The 24278-nt window shown below is 38.9% G+C and overlaps 1 protein-coding gene across 6 annotated transcripts in view; it reads right to left on the reverse strand.

Annotated features, from left to right (window-relative positions):
* Positions 1-8649: 8649 nt before the first annotated feature.
* Positions 8650-24278, reverse strand: part of TRAPPC8 (trafficking protein particle complex subunit 8) — an 84347-nt gene continuing 68718 nt past the window's right edge. For all 6 annotated transcript variants that reach the window (XM_020902018.2, XM_070452786.1, XM_020902017.2 and 3 more), the window contains 4 exons: positions 21715-21816; positions 16494-16639; positions 10168-10257; positions 8650-9061 (listed from right to left, as the gene is read on the reverse strand). In XM_020902018.2, the coding sequence (XP_020757677.2) occupies positions 8827-9061; positions 10168-10257; positions 16494-16639; positions 21715-21816 (573 nt within the window). In that variant the 3' untranslated portion in view covers positions 8650-8826. The remainder of the gene's footprint in view (positions 9062-10167; positions 10258-16493; positions 16640-21714; positions 21817-24278) is intronic.

Here is a 24278-nt window from a genome sequence, read left to right on the forward strand (position 1 = left end):
TTGGAAGAAAAGTTGTGACCAACCTAGACAGCATATTAAAAAGCAGGGACATTACCTTGCCATCTGTATAGTGAAAGCTATAGTTTTTCCAGTAGTCATGTATGGATGTGAGTGAGGGTTGGATCATAAAGAAAGCTGAGTGCCGAAGAACTGATGCTTTTGAACTATGGTGTTGGAGAAGACTCTTGAGGGTCCCATGGACTGCAAGGAGATCCATCCAGTCAATTCTAAAGGAAATCAGTCCTGAATATTCATTGGAAGGACAGATGCTGAAGCTGAAACGCCAATACTTTGGCCACCTGATGCAAAGAACTGACTCATTGGAAAAGAGCCTGGAAAAGATTGAGGGCAGGAGGAGAAGGGGACATAGATCATGAGGTGGTTGGATGGCATCACCAATTCGATGGACATGAGTTTGAGCAAGCTCTGGGAGTTGGTGATGGACAGGGAAGCCTGGCGTGCTGCAGTCCATGGGGTCGCAAAGAGTCGGACACGACTGAGCAACTGACCTGACTGACATCTATTTGGCTGCACCAGGTCTTAGTTGCTGCATGTGGGATCCAGCTCCCCCACCAGGGATTAAACCCTGCCTGGGGCCCTGCATTGGGAGCATGGAGTCTTAGCCACTTAACCACCAGGGAAGTCCCCAAAAGTTAATATCTTTAATTCAGTATTAGCTATTACTGCAGCCAATGCCTAGGATGGGGTTTCTAGCACCTAAAACAGTGCTAAGGCAAAACCACATTCATATCTATTGAATGAATGATCCACTAGAATTCCTAAACTTGAAGTCACTTTTAGTGAAAATGTTAGCAAAACAGGCAAATACAGAAGCAAACCCGGCGTTTCCACTTCCCTACAATTCTTAAACTTTTGTCGTGGATAAAAGATTAGTTATTGTTTTCTTCCATTTTCTTAACAGGAAAATGAATTCATTTGACTCCAAGTATGTGAATTCAGTTTTAAAAGCTCATTTTTATCAAATTAAGTGCCAGGATTATGAATATCTCTCATCTATAAAGCATTGTAAAGGGCTTCCCTGGTGGCTCTGTGGTAAAGAATCTGCCTGTCAGTGTAAGAGACATGGGTTGTGACCTGATCTGGGAAGATCCCACGTGCCATGGAGCAACTAAGCCTGTGTACCACAACGATCGAGCTTGTGTTCTAGAGCCTGGGAGCCAGAGCTGCTGAGCCCATGAACCACAACTACTGTAGCCCGTGCGCCGCAGAGCCCAAGAGCTGCAAGGAGAGAAGCTATTGCAACGAGGAGCCTGCACACCACAGCTAGAGAGTAGCCCCCAGCACAGCCAAAAATAAACATTTTTTAAAAAGGCATTATACACATGTTAAATAAAGCCATCGAAGAACTGCTGCCCACTGGCACTGCTAATCACACAATGCATTCTACTTGTAATAGACAAAAGGTAATTTAACCAAGTCTTCGGTTCAACTCAACAAGAATTTCTAGCATATGTCTTGCACTGTTCTTAGTATTACGGAAAGGATGATATGAAGGGAGCAAATCTTTTTGCTCCTTTCATGAGACCCAAGTCAATGAGCACGAGGCCCAAGGCTGTAATCAAAATAAAGCTTATAATCATGAACAAAATTGGAAACTTAAAATAGTGCAGTGGCTGCTATAGATAGAATTGATTATGGGTTTATGGTTCATGCAGTCATTTGAAATGGCATCTATTAGAGGAACTTACAATGGGTATTCTCAAATGGGATTTAAGTAAATCATGTTTAAAAATAACAGATTATTGAGTGTTCACTACCAGTCAGTGAACTAATAAATTTATGAAACTTTGTCATTTGATCACCACAATGACCCAGTGAGAGCGGAACTATTGTATGAATAGTTCAGCACTGTATGAATGAGAAGACTAATTGGGTAGTTAAGTTACTTTTACTTTCCCAAGGTCTCATGTTTGAAGGAGCAATGCCTTGGTTTCCAACCCATGTAGACTTGGGAGTCATTGGTACTAGTTCTTCTAAGGTAGTCTTGTTTGCAGAGATTATGGTTCGTTACCCACAAGTAAACTCATGTGCCCCAAATCATAGTCCCTTCCATTTTTGCTTAGAAAATATTACAACTTCCCTTTAAATATCTAAAATATTTAAGTATTATACTTGATATCTCAATCTTGGTATTGATTTTCAAATCAATGTTTTAGTTTATAATACTGTAACTTTTATTTCAGAATTTGAAAGAGTACGCAAGCCAACTTCTTCTTAGCCCCAGATTATGACTTTTGGATAATGGTGAGATACTTTTAAAAACCTTCCCAGGGACTTCCCTGGTGGTCCAGTGGCTAAGACTCCGAGCTCCCCATGCAGGGGGCCCAAGGTTCAATTCCTGGCCAGGGAACTAGACCCCACATGCTGCAACTAAAGATCCTGCATGCCTCAACCTAAGACCTGCCACAACCAAATAAATACTTTAAAAAATAAAAATAAAATAAAAAGCTGCCTAAATGATTGAATCAAGCTGATAAGTTCTCTTATTCTCCATATTGCCTGGGAGTTCTTCTGGTTTAAGTCATCTTGTCCTGTAATGTCATATCCTGCCGGGAGGAATTTTCCAGTAGCTCACCAACGCATGATTTGACTTAGCATGCACTGGATACCAACCAAGCTCTAAGAACTTTAAAAACTCATTATCTCACTTAAATACATTGTAAAAGAATCCTGTGTTATAAGGAAACAAAGACATTTGTCCATAGCTAATAAACAGGGATGGAAGAAGTCTCACCCACGTATTTTATCAGAGGTTTCATTAACAATGTCCCATTTTAGCCTTCATTTTAGATTGTGCAATGACAAATTAAATGACTTTTGATCAATAAAACTTTACAGTGTCTTAAAATACTGTTTCAAGAAAACCCATCTATCTTGATTCTCTGAAATAAAGACTACTAAAAAGTCAGCAACAGCTTTAATTAGGAAGTATTTTCTGAGATAATATCGTAATTTTAGGTTGGTGAACTATCATTAACTTGTCTAATTCTCTACAGTAAAAGGAAAAAATGTTTGATGTGATACCCATCTCTACCAAGGGCTATGTCAAAATCTAATTCCGACACTTCAAAGGCAAGTAGTAAGGATGGCGCTGAGGCAAAATTGCACGTCTGCTGCCCTCTAGTGGATAGCTGGTTTCAGGACCCACTTGCTATGTTTTAACAGGAAACGTGCCCTAGGAAAAAGGACTCTCCCGGTGGCTCCACAGTAAAGAATCTGCCTGCAATGCAGAAATGGCAGGAGGCTAGGGTTCAATCCCTGGGTCCACCTGGAAGATTCCCTGAGGGAGGGCATAGCAGAACGCTCTGGTACTCTTGCCTGGGGAATCCCATGGACAGAGGAACATGGCTCCCTAAGGTAATCCTTGGAGAAGGAAATGACAACCCACTTGTTTTCTTGCCTGGAAAATCCCATGGACAGAGGAACGTGGTGGGCTATAGTCCATGGGGTCGGGAGAGTGGGATACGACTGAGCGACTAAACAAGAACAAGGTCGTCCTCTCTCCTTTCTCCTCTAGCTTTGTCCAGGTTCCCAAGATATGCTGACAGTATCCCTCAGTGTCAAAGCTAATATAACTTTATTTACAGAAATATTTACAAAAATAGTCACTATCATTCATTTACATTTTGTGTTTGACTGCTTTTGCACTACAATCAGAAGAACTGAGTAGTTGCAACAGCCTATATGACCCACAAAACCTAAACCACTATCTGCCACTTTGCAGAAAAAGTTTGCCAATCTCTAGTCTATGAGCCTATCATTAGTTCTGAAAAAGGCTTTGGTTAGTAAGGCCTGGTCCCTATCAATGTTTGGGAAACTCCCCAGAAATACACATGAGCAATAAAGATAACTTTTTAGTTTAATTCCTTATTTCCCTACTTTTTCACCTAATACCTATTAACATCCTATTCAGTGGAAGACAATTTGGGAAATTCAAGTTTATAATACTGTGCTTAAATTTAAGACTTAAGTCTTATTACACTTCTTACCAATCTAAAAGGAAATTCTGTCTTGAACATTGTGCCTTGGGCATCAAATGTTATATTGAGTACAATTTACTTTAAAATATTTTACCAAAGACAGTGTGACAAATATGTATGTTAAATGGTTTTAATCACCTAGGAGTAGTTAAAAAACACTTTAAGTATCTAACCCGGGGATGGTTATTTCGCCTTTGAAAAATTGGTCAGTCCACAAATCCAGAAGTGGCTACCCAAAGCCTTTCAAATATCAGCTCTCCCAGCAGATATTAGCATTGGAAACCAACATAAAGGAGATGTAAGTGGAGTTCAAGCTATGTGTCTTGGCTAAAAATATTGTAAAGCTCCTCCACACTGGGGCTCAGGAATCTAGCTGGGCCAGTAACCTATTCTCATTGCAGTGGCATTCTTGGCCCAAGGCTAAAATTCAGTCCTTGTTCCAGGTACTTAGTCATCAGTTGATTCTACCACCTGATTTCATCCAATCTGAAGGTTAGCTGAATCTTGTCACCCATCATCACATCTGAATTGAGTGTTTCTGCCAGTTGGAAGACTGTGGATTCCAGTCCCATCTGAGGTGTGTGGTTTCACACCTACCTACTCACTACATCTCCCTCACACTCAAATTTGCTTTTTTTCCCCCTGCGATTCATGGCCCTTAACTTCCAAGAAGGAAATGTGTCCCCAGAGGTGACTTTCTTCTCCACCTTGCCACAAACCTGCACCAAGAATTCAGGCAGAAGGTGTGGCAGGGTAGATGAGATGCCTGCATGAATCAGCAGCTTTGCTCTCAGGAGCCTCAGTTTTCCTGAACTTGGAAAATGGGGTTATTGATCTCTCCTCACTTCTGTGCAGCTCCCCCAGAGGGCTGCTGGGGCACAGACTGGGACAGACAGTCTGCTGTCTGGTGGCAGCAGGGTTGGGTCCACTTGCCCCAGTACAGCCACCCTGGCCCACCCATAGCCCTTCTCCTTCAAGGATGAAAGCTCCCTTCCAAGCACCCTCCTCCTCTTCCTCTGCGCTTTGAGTTAAAATTCCCTATTGTTTGCCTCCTGAAGTCAAATGCCTCTTCTCTAGCTCAGTTATTCTAATTGGTTTTTGGCTGTGCTTGATTGTCGTTGCTGTGAGCAGGAGCTACTCTCCAGGTGTGGTGCCCGGGCTTCTCCTGTTGTGGAGCATGGATTCTAGGGGGAGTGGGCTCAATAGTTACGGCTCATGGGCTTAGCTGCCCCCTGGCGTGTGGAACGTTCCTGAATCAGGGATCGAACCCATGTCCCTTGCATTGGCAAGTGAATTCCTTACCATTGGACCACCAGGGAAGTCCCAGAAAGTTATTTTGAGAGCTGACTTTCTAAGCAAGTTTGCTAGGTCTTAAAAAGTTTTCAGATGGTTTTATACACTACATCCTGGTAGAGTATTCAGTTAACTAATGAACTATTCATTCACATGTGAAAATGAACACTTGCCTTTTGCCTTTCACAAACATCCAATTATCAGATGTGTCCTTTCCTGCCATGAAGTACACAGTAATTCAAATAGGTAAGGGGCTGAGGAGAACTGCTAACAAGTTTTAGGAAAGTTGATGTCAATCAAAGCTTAAAAATCAAAACAAAAACATCGGGAGGCAAGGCAAGGACAGATGACACAGGACACCCGACACAGGACACCAAACCTTTATCCGGAGATGAGAAACACCAAATATGATTGACCCTAAGCAAAATCATGAAATAGATCAAGCTTTCTTTCCTTCAGCATCCTATCCTTTCTTCCTTCTCTCCCCAATTTCTGCTCCTCCCAGCAGCTCGCCACACATCCTCCCTTCTAGACACTGCTCTGTGTTCCATTCCAAGTATCACTGCCCTTATAGCCTACTTGAGAAATCTTACGTTTTAAAGACTGATGAGGGTGTGCTATCGGGGTACCTACATGCATTTGCATTTTTTGAATATTTTGCATTTTACTTTGTAATTGAAGGGTAATTGCCTTACAATATTGTGTTGATTTTTGCCATACAACTACACAGATCAGCCATAGGTATACATACGCCCCCTCCTTCTTGAACCTCCCTCCCACCTCCCATACTATCTTCAGCCCTCTAGGTTGTTTTAATGGGAGTGTTTTGGAACTCCGGCCAAAGGGTCTAAATCTTTAATGGAACAATTTCACTTGATTTGAGCTGCACAAACCTCAAAATACTCAACACTCTAATTCCTATCAGGAGGTACTTCCTTAGCCATGTGATGGACAGACCCTGTGCCCCCCTACCCCTGCTCCTACAATGCCCCACTGCAAAGCTTCAAGTGCCTTGCCTGTCACAAGAGCTCTGGTCTACCAGATGTCTCGTATTTTTAACAGTCAGAATGACTTCCTCTTTGTTGAGTGATTTTGGCTCATCCTTAAGCCCAGTTCTCTTATCTCCCTTCCACAGTGTCTTTCCAGATTCCTGTCTTCCCCACATCCATCCGTTCTACAAAGACTTGCCACAGATTCTCAAGATAGGCAGCTGGAATTGAAGGCTAAAATTTCAGATTATGTGCAGATAGTCTGAAGTTAGTATTCTGTCTAGTTATGCTAAAAGCACAGGGTAGGCATGGTTTCATCTGCTCTTGTTGATTTGTATACTTCATTTGGAGAACGAGTGTAAAGATTTAGATTCAGGCAGACATCACAGGGTTTCCTAGGTGGCTCGGTGGTTAAAAATCTGCCTGCCAATGCAGGAGTCGCAAGAGACACTGGCTTGACGGCTGGGTCGGGAAGATACCCTGGAGGAGGAAATAGCAACCCATTTCAGTATTCTTGCCTGGACATGAGGTGCTTGGTGGAATATAGTCCATGGGGCTGCAAAGAGTCAGACATGATGGAGCATGTTTGCACACAGGTACACACATATGTACGTACACACACACACACACAGACACCATTATCCTCAGTCACCAGGAAGGAAGCAAACTCTCTGGTTTTGTCTGACAATATCTTTGTTTCACTTCCCTTCTTGACAGGTATCCTTATCGTTTAGAATTCAGGCTTAGCAGTTAGTAGGGTATCTTCAAAGGACTGAAAGGAACTATCTTCTGGCTTTCATTATTTTTGTTCAGAAGTCTGCTATCAGTTGAATCACTGCTACCATTCGCTCATGTAAGTTTTGTCTTCTGTATTCAGGACTCCTCTTGCCTTTAAATTCCAGCAGCTTCACTACGATGCATCTGGATACAGGTTCCTTTTTATTTATGTTGTCTGGGATTTACTGAACTACTTGAATCTGTAACTTGTCCATCTCGGAAAATTCTCAAATGCTTCTGCCCTATCTTCTCCCCTTTCTCAGACTCCAAATAAAGATATAAGACTTTCTTACAGAATCCAGTAGGTTTCTTATCTTTTGGGGGTCTACTTTCCATCCTTTTTCTCTCCTTCCTTCAGTTTCAAATAGTTCTCCTGACCTATACTTCTTGTCTCAAAGTCAGTCAACTGTAGGCTCTGCTTCTCAGCTGCTTCTTCCTATGTGGGCAAACCTCCCAAGGCAAAGTAGGCCCAAGTCTCATCTCTCTAGACTTCTTTTCCTGGACTCTGGTCTTCTAATAACGAACCATATTCACAATGCTTTTTTTTAGTAGTAAAACATTTTCTTTGATTTCGTTCCGACATTTTGCTTTTCTTCAGCAGGAGAGCTAAATTACCTAGTCCTCTGTAACCAGCATCAGAATCTGTACTGTGGTTATTTACAACAGTGTCAATAAGCATAGATCTTCCTTTCTCCCAAGATATGAAAGGATTATCAAAGTTGTAACTGGTTATCAGACATGACACATATAAAGACAAAATTAATTTGCTCATTTTTATAACACAGCCACCAAGGACTGTAGGAACAAAGACTGTTCTTCACTTTTGGAAACAAAGGTAATGCTTTCTCAGGAAACTCATCTGCTACCTGCTATAATAATATGGTTGGCACTCCTTTTGAATAAAGAATATATTAAGTTCTCAAAAATTTTTTTTTAAAGGCATCTAATAAATCTATACAGTGAATAGCATGTCTTTATTCTATTTACAGTACATTTGTTATAAATATAATACATTTTTTAAAAGCTTATTTTTAATTAACTTGAGTAGATTTATATTTTAAACAGATCAACTCAATTGTTAAAGTTACATAATAAAGAATATGATAATTTAAATGACAAAAATCTCATATTGTGAAATAGTGCACTCTATGCTGAGATGAATGAGGGGGGAAGTCATACTCCTTTCAAAACTATATTCAAAGCATCAGAAAAAAATTTTTTTCTTTTTACAAAGTTATGTATAAGCCATAGGAACGACCAGATACTGAAGTATGAAGACTCATAACCAAAGTTCAAACTGATTTTAGAGAATTGTGTGAAGTAAGACAAGAAACCGTGTATTTAACACTCTATAGAACTTCACAGTAAAGCTGGAATTTATAGACTAATGGCTTAACAGGAGTATTGCCAACAAGGCCCTTTCTTCCTTCAAATCATCTCCTAATGTTCATATACCATCAGTAAGCTGTAACAGCAGACTTAGACACTGGTTTTAAGATGGGGCTTAATAAGGTGCATGTATATGCTGAAATTCTGTATTATGAGCGTGTAAATTATTACCAGGGTTTAAAGAAATACAAAAAAAAGAATTTAAGTATTCTCAGTCCAACGTGCTTTGCATCATCAACAAATAGACAAACCAAAAGTATTCTGCAGTGATCCAACACCAACCTCCCGAACAAGTTAGGCATTTCAAATACTGCTGTAAAACCCATTCAGTAAAATAAAACTGATTCCCGTGGATTTCAGTACAAATCTGTAAGTTGTCACACATTATTGATGATGATCAGGGCAGGCATGGAGCTCTGCTGACTTGTTTCAAACACTGTGACTTGGTCCGATAACTTGGCAAATACCCTAGGAGTTCCAAGGTTATAAACACCTGTGTGGACAAAGCATGCTTTCAGCTGCAAACTGTGAATCTCCTGGCTTTTAAGCTGAAGTTTATATTGTGTTTGTCCCAGCCATGTAAATGATCCATGGATTTCCAAAGCTTCTGGGCTAAGGGAGGAGGAAAAGGGTAAGTTGAAGGGTATTTTTTTCTTCAGGAATTTTTTCCCAAAGCCCCAGTAACACATTCCTTTCATCCAGCAACTCTAATTCTAGAAATTATTTATGATGCCAACTGTTTGTTAATAATAACATCAATAGTAATAACTAATATTACTATTTCTATAATAACTAACATTTATTAACAGTTACTATGTTCTAGACTTAATGCTAAGAATGAATTATCTCATTTAACACTCACGACAGCAGCCAGTAAATAGGGAACCTGATTTCAAACCCGAGCTTTTAACCACCTGGTTCTCCACACATAAAGATAAATGTATATATAAGAATGGTTATAATACTGAGACTTTTTAATATTGAAATATGGAAGGCAACCCAGTGTCTACCAATAAGACATTGGTTAATTAATTTATGATACACAAAACATGTTCGGATTTCAGAGAGCTGACCCAGATCCTGTTTGCAGTGTTACACTGTAATTAATAATCAGCATATGTTTCATAGTTTTTCTATAGATTCCACATTTTCTGAATTCTGAAAAGCACCTAGCTCTTAAGAGTGCTGGTACAGACCTGCATTTTTTTTTTTTTTTTGCTGTTAAGCATTATTTTATAAATCAGAAAACAAGACAAAAAAACTTCTATCATGAACTTACTGATTTTCAAGTTTAGAGTTCTTTATCACCAACAAGCTTTTATAAAAATTGTCATCTCTGGCCAGAATTGCTGCTTTTGGAAACCACTTTTCATTTCTGACTACTGAAATGCTAAGACAAATCTCTGTAACTCTTGTCTAACACTTCTTTTTTTCTTATTTGGCTGTGCCAGGTCTTAGCTGCAGCACACAGGATCTTCAATCCTAGCTGTGGCATGTGGGATCTAGTTCCCCGACCAGGGACAGAACCTGGAATGCCTGCCTTGGGAGTGCAGAGTCGGCAAGTCCCTTTGCTAACACTTCTTAATACCAAACAAAAAAGGGCATGTCTGAGTAAACTCTGTCTATATTAGATAATTATTTGCATAATTTAGAAATATTAAACTACCTTCAACTCAATCTTTAACTACAAAACAAGCCTGCCCTAAATAAATCTTTACCTTGTTGTTTTATGCCGAAGATCAACTATTACATCGACGTCGGCCTTGGAACAATTGGAAAGTAAAAGGGTCACTGGTACTAAACAAAGGCTGTGGAAAAGAAAAACCAAAAAAGATTAATGGGGTATTGAAAACAAAAACAGTTTCTTGCAAATAAAACTTACAATTACCTAGCGGCATAAGATCTTCAAAAACAATTATATTCAAGTAAGGGAAAAAAATTGAGTTCTAAAATCACTCAAGCCAAATGATTTACATAAATAAGAAGTAAAACATATTAATACAATGCTTGAATACTAAATATTAGAATATATACATTCACAAAACCATTTTTATTTCCTTTTATTAAAGCTAATCTTTAAAAGTAACCAAAATGTTCCTAAGTGGTTATTTCCCAAAATGAAAAACAGAAGGAAACAACTGCAACTAAGAAAGATAAATGGAGGGGAGAAAAAATCGTGAAAATGCCAACAACTAATGCTGTTCTTTGCGTTTCTCAAAAATTACTTAACTTTGAGAACTTGGCCTAGACTGACATTTGCTATCCTATCAAATCTGCGCAGAAGCCATCATGCTTGGGAAACTATGAATTATTTCTGTATAGCAAGTTATGAGAAAAGCCCTCTCAAGTAGACATATTTGCTCAGTTAACCTAGCTTCTGATCTCACTTTATGATCATAAGTCACTAAAACACAGGAAAAAGGACAGGGAGTGAGAGAAGAGGACCTAAGAACAGACTGGTGCAGAGTACATATTAAGAATGTAATAAATGAACATTATCTATGCACAAATGAAGCCTGGTTACATACTATTATTTAAAATATTTTACCCTATTAACATAAAGAACAATAGTAAAGAGATAGTAAAAAAAAAATCTTATGAGCTCACACAATATTAAAATTCTGCTCAGATAATATATTTTATGCTCTCAGAAATTTTATATCCCCTTACTAAGGAATGCTTTCTAAACCACACTGCAAATAACAGATTTCCCTAGACAAAAAACTAAGATACTTTCAAAAACTCATCCTTAGATGATACTGGTGCTACACCCTTACCTCCCCCACAAACTTCTCACAGGAATGGAGGACAACCAAGACTAACGAACGGGGGTCCAGTCTAGAGCCCCTCATCAAGTTAGATTCCAGTCACGGAACTTGTAACCCAAAGCAAAACCTCAGGAACTCTAACAGTGTTACCATTTGAGCCTCAAATCCTCCATGCTCTATCTAAATGCTTGCAGTGAAAGAAGAAATGAGGACATCTGGATGCTTCCTAACCCCGAAGTCATTATCTTCACTCCTCTTCTTCCTCCATCACTGTTTCAGTGAATAGCACCTTCATCTCCCCAGCAAAGCTTAGGCATCACCCCAAGTGTTTGTTTTTTTTTTAAAGTGGGAATGGGGGCTACTGCCTCATTAGCCCCCTATCCCCAACTTTTTACTACTCGTCACAAATTCCTATCAATTCTGTCTCCCACACAGCTCTGGAGGCTGGTGACTTCACTCAAAATTCACATTCCTTACAAGTTCAAGTCACTGCATCTCTTGGTTTACTAATCACCTCTGAATTAGCGTTGTGATGTAAACCAATCTTCACCTGGGTGTTTCTCATACCTGACATGTGATCCTCCCACTACAACGTGCACCAGTCACAGGAATGCTTGATAAAAGAGACTTCTGGGCTCCATCCCCAGAGTTTCTCATTCAGAAGGGTTGGGTGGGGCCCAAAATCTATGTTTCTAGTAAGTTCCCAACTGCTGCTGCTCTGGGACCACCTTTCAAAAGTCACTGCTTCACACAACAGCCTTTCTAAAACGCTCATCTGATAAGCCAAAAACAGTGCCTTGAGACCAAACTGCTAACCATTCCCCCACCACTAAAATCTGGTATTATTAAAGGCATGAGTTCTAGAGTCAGACTGCTAGGATTCACATGTCAGTTCAACAATTCTGTTTCTCAGTTTCCTCAACTGTAACCTGGGAATAATAACTTTACCTATCTCCTGAGTTTCTTGTGGCTGGGTAAGATCAAATATGCTACACGCTGACAATAATGCCTAGCACAAGTTCAAAAGCTTTACAAACACTATTTAACATGACTTCTTATTGTGAGGAGCTATGGCAGCTAAGCCCAGTGTGACGCTTTGCTCTTTCCCATATTCTCATTCCCTTGCTGCCCCGTGTCCCACTGCTGTGGCCAAGTCGCCTCCTGTCCCACGGCCCCCCTCCCCACGGCATTAAGAACATTCCTCCAGATCCTCAGTCTCTTCTCTTTATGTGTCCACATCTCACTTTAATTGAAATCTGGCTAAGGACACAGCTGCCTCTACAGGCCTCGCCACAACAGATACTGTTTATCTTCCAGTATCTTCCGCATCTCAGGCCAGAATGTCTCGTTAATATAGTTCATACCACTTGCTGAGTTCTTCCTCCTCTCTCTCCTATAAAAAAACCTCCACTTTTGTCATAAACTACTCCAAGGTTTTTATTCTTTTTCTTTGCCCTCAAACTGACAAACTAAACCAGGGAACGTAACTTAGTGCAACAGAGATTCCTTGGGGCAGGGGAAGGGATAAGCATTTTGAAATATCTGAGGTAAAGACTGAGGGAAGCATCCGCTTCTCCCCACCCCACCCTTGATTCATCTACTATGTGGGTCAAGCAGAGGCCTGCCACCTAGATAGAAAGCACTGCACAGGGCTTCTCTTCCACATCATCTTACCGGTTTCATTTATTACACACTTCTGCATGAGTTTGCTTTCTTCTTTTCAATCCTGAATTTTGTCATCTTTTTGGTGAACTTCACTGTTTAGGTAGACAATTTATTCAGCTCCTTCTCAAACCCTTGATCTATCACATCCATAACCACCAAGAGTATTCAAAACTCAGTCATCTATCTTTCATGACTTAACTGTGAACTTTTTTTAGTCACCTAAAATAACTACCTCTGAAATACTCCTCAGCTTTTCCACTCACTGACCACAATCGCCAGCTCTCTCACTCAGTTATGCTTCTGATCTTCAGTTTCACAGGTATATCCAGTCATTTGACCTCTATTTCACCGATTCTCAACCCTGATTACTCTGGTAATGGTGATGATTGTTTAACAATTATTCACTCCCCTCACCTTCCAGCTGTGTGATGGGGGATCATCTTTGTTGACGGTGAAGGAGAGGCTATTTGGCCAATGGAGTAATAATGACTGACGCAAGCAGAAGCTTTAAATGTGCTACTGCAACGTGGCTCACTTTCTGTACTTCAGAGATATGCCATGAGAAGAATAGCTAGTTGCTGCCCATTTGGACTGACCCCCAAAATACATGTGCACAGACAGGAATCCAACCAACCCACAACCTGAAGGAGAATCAGTGAAATTGTCGATGCTCTGCAGACCCATGAGCGTGGGACTAAATACCCTGTAAGCTACTGAATTCTGGAGTGGTGTCTCACAAAGCATTATTGTGGCAATCTGAGGATTTATTTAAAATATACAGACACCTGGGTCCTACTCCCAGAGGTTCCGATTTAACTGGCCTGAACATCAGGATTTTAAAAATTCTCCAGGTGATTCTAATGTGCAGCCAAGTTGGAAGAAACTGCTGTATGTCATCCTTCTTGAGCCTTCCTTGCTTTCACATACTTCCATGCACAGTTTGAGTTCTGTGGTGCTTTATTTTAGCTCACTGTTCTGCTTTAGTTTGATCAAATCTATCCTGTTTTACATACTTCCCTGCACTACCAAGTTTCTATGATGCTTTTCAACCCTAACAAAATCACATGGAGAAGTCCTACATGTTCCAGCCTCTAACACACAGCCCAGGTTTTAAACAGTAAGCAGCACTGTGGAATCTAAGATGTTCAGGAAATACATGAAGCAGGACAGGGTTTGATAATTAGGGACAAAGCAGAAGTGTGAGGTAAAATGAAACATTGTGGAATCAAAACTATCTATGGAAGCGTGTGAGGTCAAGATAGGTTCAGTAGGGATAAAACATTTCTTTCCTTAGCTTTGGCTGCACATGAGAATCACCTGGAGATCTTCAGGAACTCTGGATGTCCTGCCCCCCACCCTCGGCCCATCAAACGGGAATCTCTGGGAGTAGGATCAAAGCCTCTGTATTTTTTAAAAAATTTCCCCAAGTGACCTCAGCATGCCTCTGTCAGTCAAAGGCACACAGACTGAGTACCGAGCAATTAAGACCTAGACAAATATTTAAGACCAAAAGTATTTAAAAATAACTTAAATGGCTAAAATTTTTAAAAGTCTGACAACAGAAAGTATTGGTGAAGGTATCAGCAGAAGGAACTCCCACGTACTACTAGTGGGATGTACGAATTAGTAAAACTAGTTTGAAAGAAACTGGGCATAAAAAGAATAAACTCTGTATAATACCACTTATACAATAAAGTTCAAAAACCCCACAAAAATCAAAATACAGAGATATAAACTTGGTCGGAAAATTATAATGAAAGAGGAGCAAAGAGATGACTGCTAATACTGGGGATGGACAGCAAGTACTCAGGGGGCTTCTGAGATTGTTGCTGCTGCTGCTGAGATTGCTAGCAATTTTTAAATTTCTTCCCTAGATATGATTTTTTGGGTATTAGTTTTGTGAAAAAGAATCACTGTGGTCACACGTTTTCAGTTTTGAGAACTTTTCTGTGTGTTATACTTCCCTGGTGACTTAGATGGTAAAGCGTCTGCCTATAATGTGGGAAACCTGGGTTCGATCCCTGGATAGGGAAGATCCCCTGGAGAAGGAAATGGCAACCCACTCCAGTAGTCTTGCCTGGAAAATCCCATGGACGGAGGAGCCTGGTAGGCTACAGTATGGTGGGCAAAGAGTTGGACACGACTGAGTGACTTCACTTTTTATGTGTTATATTTCACAATAAAAAGATTTAAAAATGGTTAGCACCATTCAAGTTACTTTTTAGATATCTCTGATGCTCCTAAGTCTCTGTAAAGGTCTTCGTTTTGCCCAGCACTTTGTGTGTTCTCAGCCAGCTTCTCATTCCTCTCAGTAGTTATCCTCAAATTTCACTTTTAAAAATTCTCTACCCTTTCTCCTCTTATTTCCTAGAGAACTTTGAGTACTTAACCTCATTCCTACAAACTCTCTAAAAGGGAGGCATGTGCAAATTTGTTAAAATTTTCTCCCTACTTTCATCTTTCTGTCCAAAGCTAATCCTGCCACTTTTCAGTGTTACCGTTTCATCTATTAAGGGTTTTGTTGCCCTTCTTGCATCCTATCATTTCCTTCAAGACCATAAATAAATCCATATCTTCTAAATAAGAAAACAGCACACTGAAGGATATTCTCTGATCCCTGTTCACAGTCAGGCTTCTTAAAAGGCTGGTGGTCTACACTAGTATCCTTACTTCCTTCCCAGTCCCATCGCTCCTCAAAACCTACCGTGTCATGCTTCCACCTCCCATACAGTTAATAGTCTTCTCAAAATCAGGAACGATTTCTTTACTGTCAGAACCAATGAAACGACTTTTCTGCAGCACTCAAAACTGGTAGCCACTTTCCTCTCCTTGAACTGCTCTCGCTCCACCTCTGTGATCCCACTTTCTACTCACTGGTCTTGTCTTCCTAATTCTTTGACTGCTACTTCTCAACCATTCTTCTTGACGGACTCCTTTTTCCTTAGCTCATCTCTCCAATACCACTGTTCTATGGTCACCATTCTCTTTTGTTCTATCCCACCTCTTCCCTACCCCTACCCACAGTGACTTCACCAAAACTTACACCTTCAATTCTAACTTACAGACTGGTTCTAACAGACTTCACTCCATCTTGTTTTCTATCTGCAAACCAGCTCCTTTTTGAAGTATCACCTGACTTAGGACCTTTTATTTTAGAACCTTAAATTTATGTAATCAAGCTATTTATCAAAATTATAAATACATCATCCCCCCAAAAGTTTAACACTTAGGAAACCTTAAGTCAATGATGCTGTCTAAATTTAAACTGTTTGATGAATCTATACCATAGTCATGTCTTAGGTTTATTCTGTATCTAAAACAAAAACAAAATAATATACTATTTTTTTCCTTCTTTTTGACTTAATGATAAATATATTCATCAAAAGAAAACTTTTGACAACTAATTGGCTGAGGAAATATCCATCTCTTAATTACAGTAATAATAACCATAGTAATGGGTAAATTACTTAATGGCAATTTCTGTATACTCAATATTATTCTAGATTTCTTCAATGTTTTTGTTAATGGTATTAATAAATGTGTTGATGTGTTTGCATGCACATACATGTGGGTACACTGCAGAAAATTTTTAACAAAAATACATCTCAAACCTTTTTTGATGAAAGGGATGATTAAATGATTCTGGATAGTGAAGACTCGTTTTAATAAGATTAGAAAGCTGCTCTGCTGATGGTCTTGAGGAAACTGTAGTGTTTTCTGGCCTGAAAAATTTTAATAGTTCCATTTCTGGTGGCTCCTGAGAAAAGAAAAAATATGACAATGAAAACACTGCCTTCTTAAAATAAGGTATAACAGATACAAACAAAAGCTTAAAACCAGTAGAAATTAAAAAAAAAAAAAAAACCAGTGGAAATAAAGTAAAGCATGTACAATGTTTTTTCTGCTGTAAAAACTAACAAACAGTAGGAATCATGTGCAATACAACCTACGATAAAAAATTAGGATCTGTAATCATTTATTCATTCTCTATTATGTGCTGGTGTTAACTTGATATCCAACTATCACACATAATAGTTCTATGATCCTGGGTAAGTTATTTAATACTTCAAGACTTAATTTCCTCATATATAAAAAAGGGTTCACAATAATAACAATTTCAAAAGTTGCTGTGGTTCTCATCTAATAAAACTGCTTAGTACTCAGGCTATCATCTGCTTCGTGAGTTTTTAAAAATATTCTCCTTATTTACTTATGGCTGCACTGGGTCTTCCTTGCTGTGGGTGTGCTTCCTCTAACCGCAGTGAGTGGGGGCTCCTCTCTAGTTCCAGTGCACAGGCTTCCCACTGCAGTGGGTTCTCTTGCTGTGGAGCACAGGCTCCAGGGGCATGGGCGTCAGCAGTTGTGGCTCACCGGCCCAGTTGTCCCCAGGCCTGTGGTATCATCACAGACCAAGGATCAAACCCATGTCCTCTGCATTGATAGGCAGACTCCCAACCACTGGACCACCATGGAAGTCCTCTTCCTTGATTAATTTTTTCTCTGTTTTCCTTTACCATCAGAAAATTTTGTTTTTTAATTTCTTGGTAGCCTAGTTGGAATCTGATCTACACCCAGGACTGGCGAACCATATCCCATGGGCTAAAGCCAGCTTGCCTCTGGTCTTTGTAAAGAGAGTTTTATGGAAACAGAGCCACATCCATTTGTTTACATACTGGCTATGGCTGCTTTTGGACAACAGAGATGAGTAATTCTGACAAAGACCTTCTGGCCAGCAAAGTCAGAAATGTTTATTATCCAGCTTTTCTCAGAAAAAGTTTGCTGATCCTTGATTTATACAGCTTCAAAAGCAATATTCAAATTTGTTTTTGACTTATGAGTGAGAAGGTGACTGTAGGGGTTTACTCTGGAGAAGGAAAAACTTGTGGCTGAAAGCCAGAAGGAGCCGAACTTCTGAAGTGCACGTCATATTCCCTTTCTTAATCTGGGTCCTGCTTATACTGGAGTGTTCTTCAATTTGTGAAAAGTCACTCTTCTGCATTTTTGTAAAACTTTAATAAAAAGTTCAAAAAATATCCTATTGTTTAACATAGTATAATCATCTAAGATAAACAAGCTGTTATTTGAGACTTCTAAACTATATTGAATAAATCTCTACATACCACCTACCAGGAGGCAAACACATGAACAACAGCCATAAAAGGATACCAAAAACCTGAAGCTAATTTACCAAGGGAATACTGACAAAAGTTTCCCTCTCCCTCAGCTTAAAAGCAGCAACAATTTTCACAATAAGTGCTGAACAATTTGTACAGTAGTTTTTTCCAATAAGGGTGACAGTTATACCCCAAGACAGAGTTCCATCACAAGAGAGGCAAGATATAAAATACTCTCCTGTTTTATAAGTAAGCTAAAGTTTATCAAGTTATGCAAGTAAATTCCACTAGGTCATCAATCTAAAAGTCTCTAAACTCCATATATATTATCCTCAATATGATGAACATGCCACAGCTCACAACTCAGCTAATCATGTAAAATATTTCAAAAGTGAAATACAGAGAAATAAAATGGATATGCCCTAGACAGTATTTTTGTAAAATGGGAATATAACATGAGTAAATTTTATACAGAACACTTTGTTTCATTTTATAAATGAAAATCTTGCCTTTCCAAATTATCAAAATATGACAATTTATAAATAAAATGAGATTTTTAATTAATCAAATCAGTTTGAGAAAAACAACTTTCTTAAAGTAAGAAACAGATTTGGGGTTAAATATATCTTCATTAACCTAACAGAAAATTACCATTAGTCATCACTAAAGTAAAAATCAATTCAAATTATATTATTACCAATGGAATGTAAAGCTAGTATACCTAACTTTGATGAGAAATCAGACATTTACATAGTCCCAAATTATCTCCCCACAATTACTTCTTCTTATAAATAAAAAGGAAAAATAGTAATACTGTGGAAAAACATGGCAGGTAATATCTTAATCAAATGATCCATCACCTATAATGGGATGAATTAATATCAAATGGCTTTTTATTTTTTTTTAATTTTTGACATGGACCATTTTTAAAGTCTCTATTGAATCTGTTACAAATATTGCTTTTGTTTTATGTTCTGGTTTTTTGGCACTGAGGCATGTGGGATCTTAGCTCCCCAACCAGGGCTCGAACCAACCCCTTGCATTGAAAGGCAAAGTCTTAACTGCTGGACCATCAGGGGAGACCCTCATGTGCCTTCTGAAGTAATACACTGACAGGGATATAACATCACTTAGGAAGTATTTCAGTCAAAAATGTGTAACTTTAGTTTGATCATAAGAAATATTCAAAGTATTATTCTATATTTAAAATAACTGGCTAAGGCTCTTCAAAAATGTCTACATGATAACTGAAAAATAAAGGTTCAGAAAATGTTCCAGATTAAAAGAGACTGAAGAGACTGAAGTGAACACAATGCACCATCCTGGACTGATTCTGAATGGGAAAAAAGCAAACCAAGTCTTATACCCAAGACCATTGATGACATCTGAATTTAGACTGTATATATGAGTACTGCATCAATGCTAAACTTCCTGAATGGTTTTTGTGATTATGGAGAAAATTGTCTGTGTCTTCAGGAATACTCTCTCAGTCAAGTATTTAGGGGCAGATAGGCAAGATGTCTGCAACTTACTTGGAAGGGATAATCTAAGAACGATGAAGAAAAAAATAAATATGTACATTAACAGATAAGCAAATAAGCCAAAATGTTAACCAGTGGTGAACCTGAGTGAAAGGTCTGAGAAAAGCTTTATAAGATTTTCTCTTTAAGTTTCAAAATTTCAAACTACAAGTTGTCAAAAATAATGGGGAGAAAAGCATGACAATTAGAATGAATTATTTCTGAACACAATACAAGGTCACTATTTGAGTCACAGGACTAAATATGCTTAAATTTTATTTATATATATATAATGAGAACTTTTGATAAGATTCAACAGTACTTTAGGAGAACTAAGAAAACAAACAGTACTATCAGCTGCTGCACACCTCCAGAGGCCCTCCTTTACGCTACGTGACCAGCCCCGTGGAGCTCTGCAATGGCGTGGGCCTGCTGAACAACAAGCAAGGTAAGATAGAGGATTCCGTCCTCTCATGCAAGTCAATTCTTTTTATAACTATGAGTTCGAGATTCAATAAAGAGTATATCTTAGGAAACTCCAGGATCACAAATGCATCTTAATGCTCTTATTAAGGGCTAGTGAACTTCAAAATCAATTTATGTTCATTTTGAATTTTAATCAGCTTTCTGCCACCAACCCCCAACTCAAATCTCAGTATAAATGCTTGCAGAAGAATATACAATGGAAAAAAGACAACCTCTTTAACAAGTGGTGCTGGGAAAACTGGTCAACCACTTGTAAAAGAATGAAACTAGAACACTTTCTAACACCATACACAAAAATAAACTCAAAATGGATTAAAGATCTGAATGTAAGACCAGAAACTATAAAACTCCTAGAGGAGAACATAGGCAAAACACTCTCTGACATAAATCATAGCAGGATCCTCTATGACCCACCTCCCAGAATATTGGAAATAAAAGCAAAAATAAACAAATGGGACCTAATGAAACTTAAAAGCTTTTGCACAAGAATGGAAACTATAAGCAAAGTGAAAAGACAGCCCTTAGACTGAGAGAAAATAATAGCAAACGAAGCAACAGACAAAGGATTAATCTCAAAAATACACAAGCAACTCCTGCAGCTCAATTCCAGAAAAATAAATGACCCAATCAAAAAAATGGGCCAAAGAACTAAACAGACATTTCTCCAAAGAAGACATACAGATGGCTAACAAACACATGAAAAGATGCTCAACATCACTCATTATCAGAGAAATGCAAATCAAAACCACATTGAGGTACCATTACACGCCAGTCAGGATGGCTGCTGTCCAAAAGTCTACAAGCAATAAATGCTGGAGAGGATGTGGAGAAAAGGGAACCCTCTTACACTGTTGGTGGGAATGCAAACTAGTACAGCCGCTATGGAGAACAGTGTGGAGATTTCTTAAAAAACTGGAAATAGAACTGCCATATGACCCAGCAATCCCACTTCTGGGCATACACACCGAGAAACCAGATCTGAAAGAGACACGTGCACCCCAATGTTCATCGCGGCACTGTTTATAATAGCCAGGATATGGAAGCAACCTAGATGTCCATCAGCAGACGAAAGGATAAGGAAGCTGTGGTACATATACACTGTGGAATATTACTCGCCATTAAAAAGAATTCATTTGAATCAGTTCTAATGAGATGGATGAAACTGGAGCCCATTATACAGAGTGAAGTAAGCCAGAAAGATAAAGACCAATACAGTACACTAATGCATATATATGGAATTTAGAAAGATGGTAATGATAACCCTATATGCAAAACAGAAAAAGAGAGACACAGATGTACAGAACAGACTTTTGGACTCTGTGGGAGAAGGCGAGGGTGGGATGTTTAGAGAGAACAGCATCGAAACATGTATATTATCAAGGGTGAAACAGATCACCAGCCCAAGTTGGATGCATGAGACAAGTGCTCGGGTCTGGTGCACTGGGAAGACCCAGAGGGATTGGGTGGAGAGGGAGGTGGGAGGGGGGATCGGGATGGGGAATACATGTAAATCCATGGCTGATTCATGTCAACGTATGGCAAAAACCACTACAAAATATTGTAAAGTAATTAGCCTCCAACTAATAAAAATAAATGGGAAAAAATAAAAATAAATAAACAAAAGCTTGCAGAAATCAGACACCTTCAAAAACACAAAACAACCAAACAAAAACCCCCACAAGTTCACAGGAGGCCCCAAAACATGTCATTACCTGTTTCTGAGGATATGAAAAAGCTTCTTTTCCAATAGTGCGAAGAACAACATGGTGCTGACCTTCCAAAATAAGCTGCTTACTGTCTTCCACTACATAAGCCTAAGAACAAAACACAAAAGTGTTACCCCTGCTTGGCAGTCAACCTCAAAAGTAACCAAGGCAAAATCTGCTGGAAAGTGGAGGTGTTACAGCTAATATCTATCAAATACCAAGATTCATGACTGTGTCAGCATTTCTAACTTTCATTCATTCATTCAATCAATAAAGTATCTGTCAAAATCTGCTCTGTCTCAATATAAAACAGTTGGCCTGGATATTCGAGAAACAAATCTTGAAAACTTTCCCAATCTTCTCTAGAGTGCTTAAGAAGCTAGCCTAAAAGAACAGTGCTATACCATAACACAAGCTTTTTTCTTTACTGGATTGACAATATGCGGGCAGAAGCCTTTTTCTTATAGTTGTGCTTCTAAGATGCACCAGAGTTACCACATAGTAGAGCAGAATCAGTGAGTATACAACTGTAAATCCTGTAAGTGGAAATGCCATGTCCTTGGAGAACTTTAAGTATGTAAGCTTTAAAAAAAAAGGGGGGGGGGGCTTTTTTCTTCTTATACAATGGCCTGATTTAATCTATATTAAAACTTATTCCAGCATGTAATTCTTCTTCTTAAACTTTTTCTGTCCTGGAGAAAATAAAATCTCTAAATGGCTCTGATACACTTAACGTCACATTACGCAAATACAGATGGTTAAATTCCTTTTTTTTTTTTGACAAGCCCAATGTTTTTTAACTATTAGACTCAACAGATTCAAAATTACTTAGTCAAATGCTGTAAACATTCCTAAAATGTTTATTTTCAATTTCTATACTTATCACATGTGGCAATTTGCCATCCGTTGATCACACTTGGAGAAGTGCTGCACTAAGTTAAGGCCCAGGCAGGCCCAGGGCCTGCTTAGCATCCATCCACGCACAACTGAGAAATGCAGGAGGAGTTAAATAAATATTTGATGAAGTGACCTTTAATCGAGAGGATGACAGCTGATAAAGTCCTGACACGGGACATACATCTCTTTCAGTGGTCTCAAGGGATCAAAAAAAAATCATGCTTAACCCTATAATGCAGTCTCTCCTGCACAAAGTCTTTGTTTTTCAAAACAAACTTTTATTTTTGGTTAAAAGCAATTAGAAGCTGTATTATACAACCCCTTGGGCTTCCCCTGGTGGCTCAGTTGGTAAAGAATCTGCCTGCCATACAAGAGACCTGGGTTCAATCCCTGGGTTGGAAAGACCCCCTGGAGAAGGGCATGGCAACCCACTCCAGTATTCTTGCCTGGAAAATCCCATGGACAGAGAAGCCTGGGGGGCTACAGTCCATGGGGTTGCACAGTTGGACACAACTGAGTGAGTAACACTTTCATTATAGCCCCTTACAACTAATTTATTTTTTAAAGAAAAATGCTGTCCAAGGTCTTAGCTTTCTTCTGAATCATATTTTATTAGAGTGCTATGTTCCATAAGCATCCACTCCACAACTTAAATGAATTGTCAAGTTTTCTTTCAGTCAAGGGGATCATGTGGGCATTATCCAGAGCCCTCACTAAGGAAAATCTACTAGTCACTTTCTCAAATGAGCTGAATCACAAACTTACCACAGATACTAGCCACTACCAGACAATATCCCATCCTTTAATCTATTCAAACTTCCATTCCCTAACTAAGGAGCATCACAATCTTGGGTAGTTTTCTTCTTCATGTGACCAGCAATAGTAGTAGTTGATTTTCATTCAGGGTGATTTTTAAAATGATAACTCACCCCTCCAACCAAGGTTACTGTGGGCTCAGCAATAAGTACAGAATACGCATACATTACTCAAGGTCCTGTCTTGGCTATATTACAATTGTTACATGGCAGCAATCTGTGGGGTGACAGCTACAAATGCTCATGGTCTATTATACATTTAATGATGGCTGGTTTACATAAAGAGGCAATGCTCCTGAGGCTAAAAATAGAATTTTCTTGACTCAAAGCTTCAAGGACATTTGATTTCAAGATAACAGTGTGTAATTTATCCTTTAAGCATTAAGCATCTTCACCTTCTGTAATCAACAAAAGTCAATTTGCTTAAGAACTGTTATTGGAACTCATGTAAAGCCCACTCGGTTTCAAGAAAGTTTATTTTAAAATGTACAGCTTAGTAAAAAGAACACGCTAGAACATGTGAATCAATTTAAAATGCATGTTCCAATCATCTAACATGAACATGTCCCAATGTTAGGCCTCTGTATTAGACAATACAAAAATAAAACCTCTTCACATAGTTCAGGTGAATATCCCTAGGCAAGACCCTAAATTTCAGTGTAGAATCATTTCTAAAAACACATACTTAAGATAAAAAAGGGTATACTGTGAAAAATAAATCTCTGTATTATAGTTAGTTAACTTTGCGTGTGTGCTAAGTCACTTCAGTCATGTCCGACTCTTTGCAATGCCATGGACTGTAGCCCGCCAGGCTCCTCTGTCTGTAGGGATCCTCTAGGCAAGAATACGGGAATGAGT

Source organism: Odocoileus virginianus, chromosome 22, assembly GCF_023699985.2.
Source record: "Odocoileus virginianus isolate 20LAN1187 ecotype Illinois chromosome 22, Ovbor_1.2, whole genome shotgun sequence".
Taxonomy (NCBI): domain Eukaryota; kingdom Metazoa; phylum Chordata; class Mammalia; order Artiodactyla; family Cervidae; genus Odocoileus; species Odocoileus virginianus.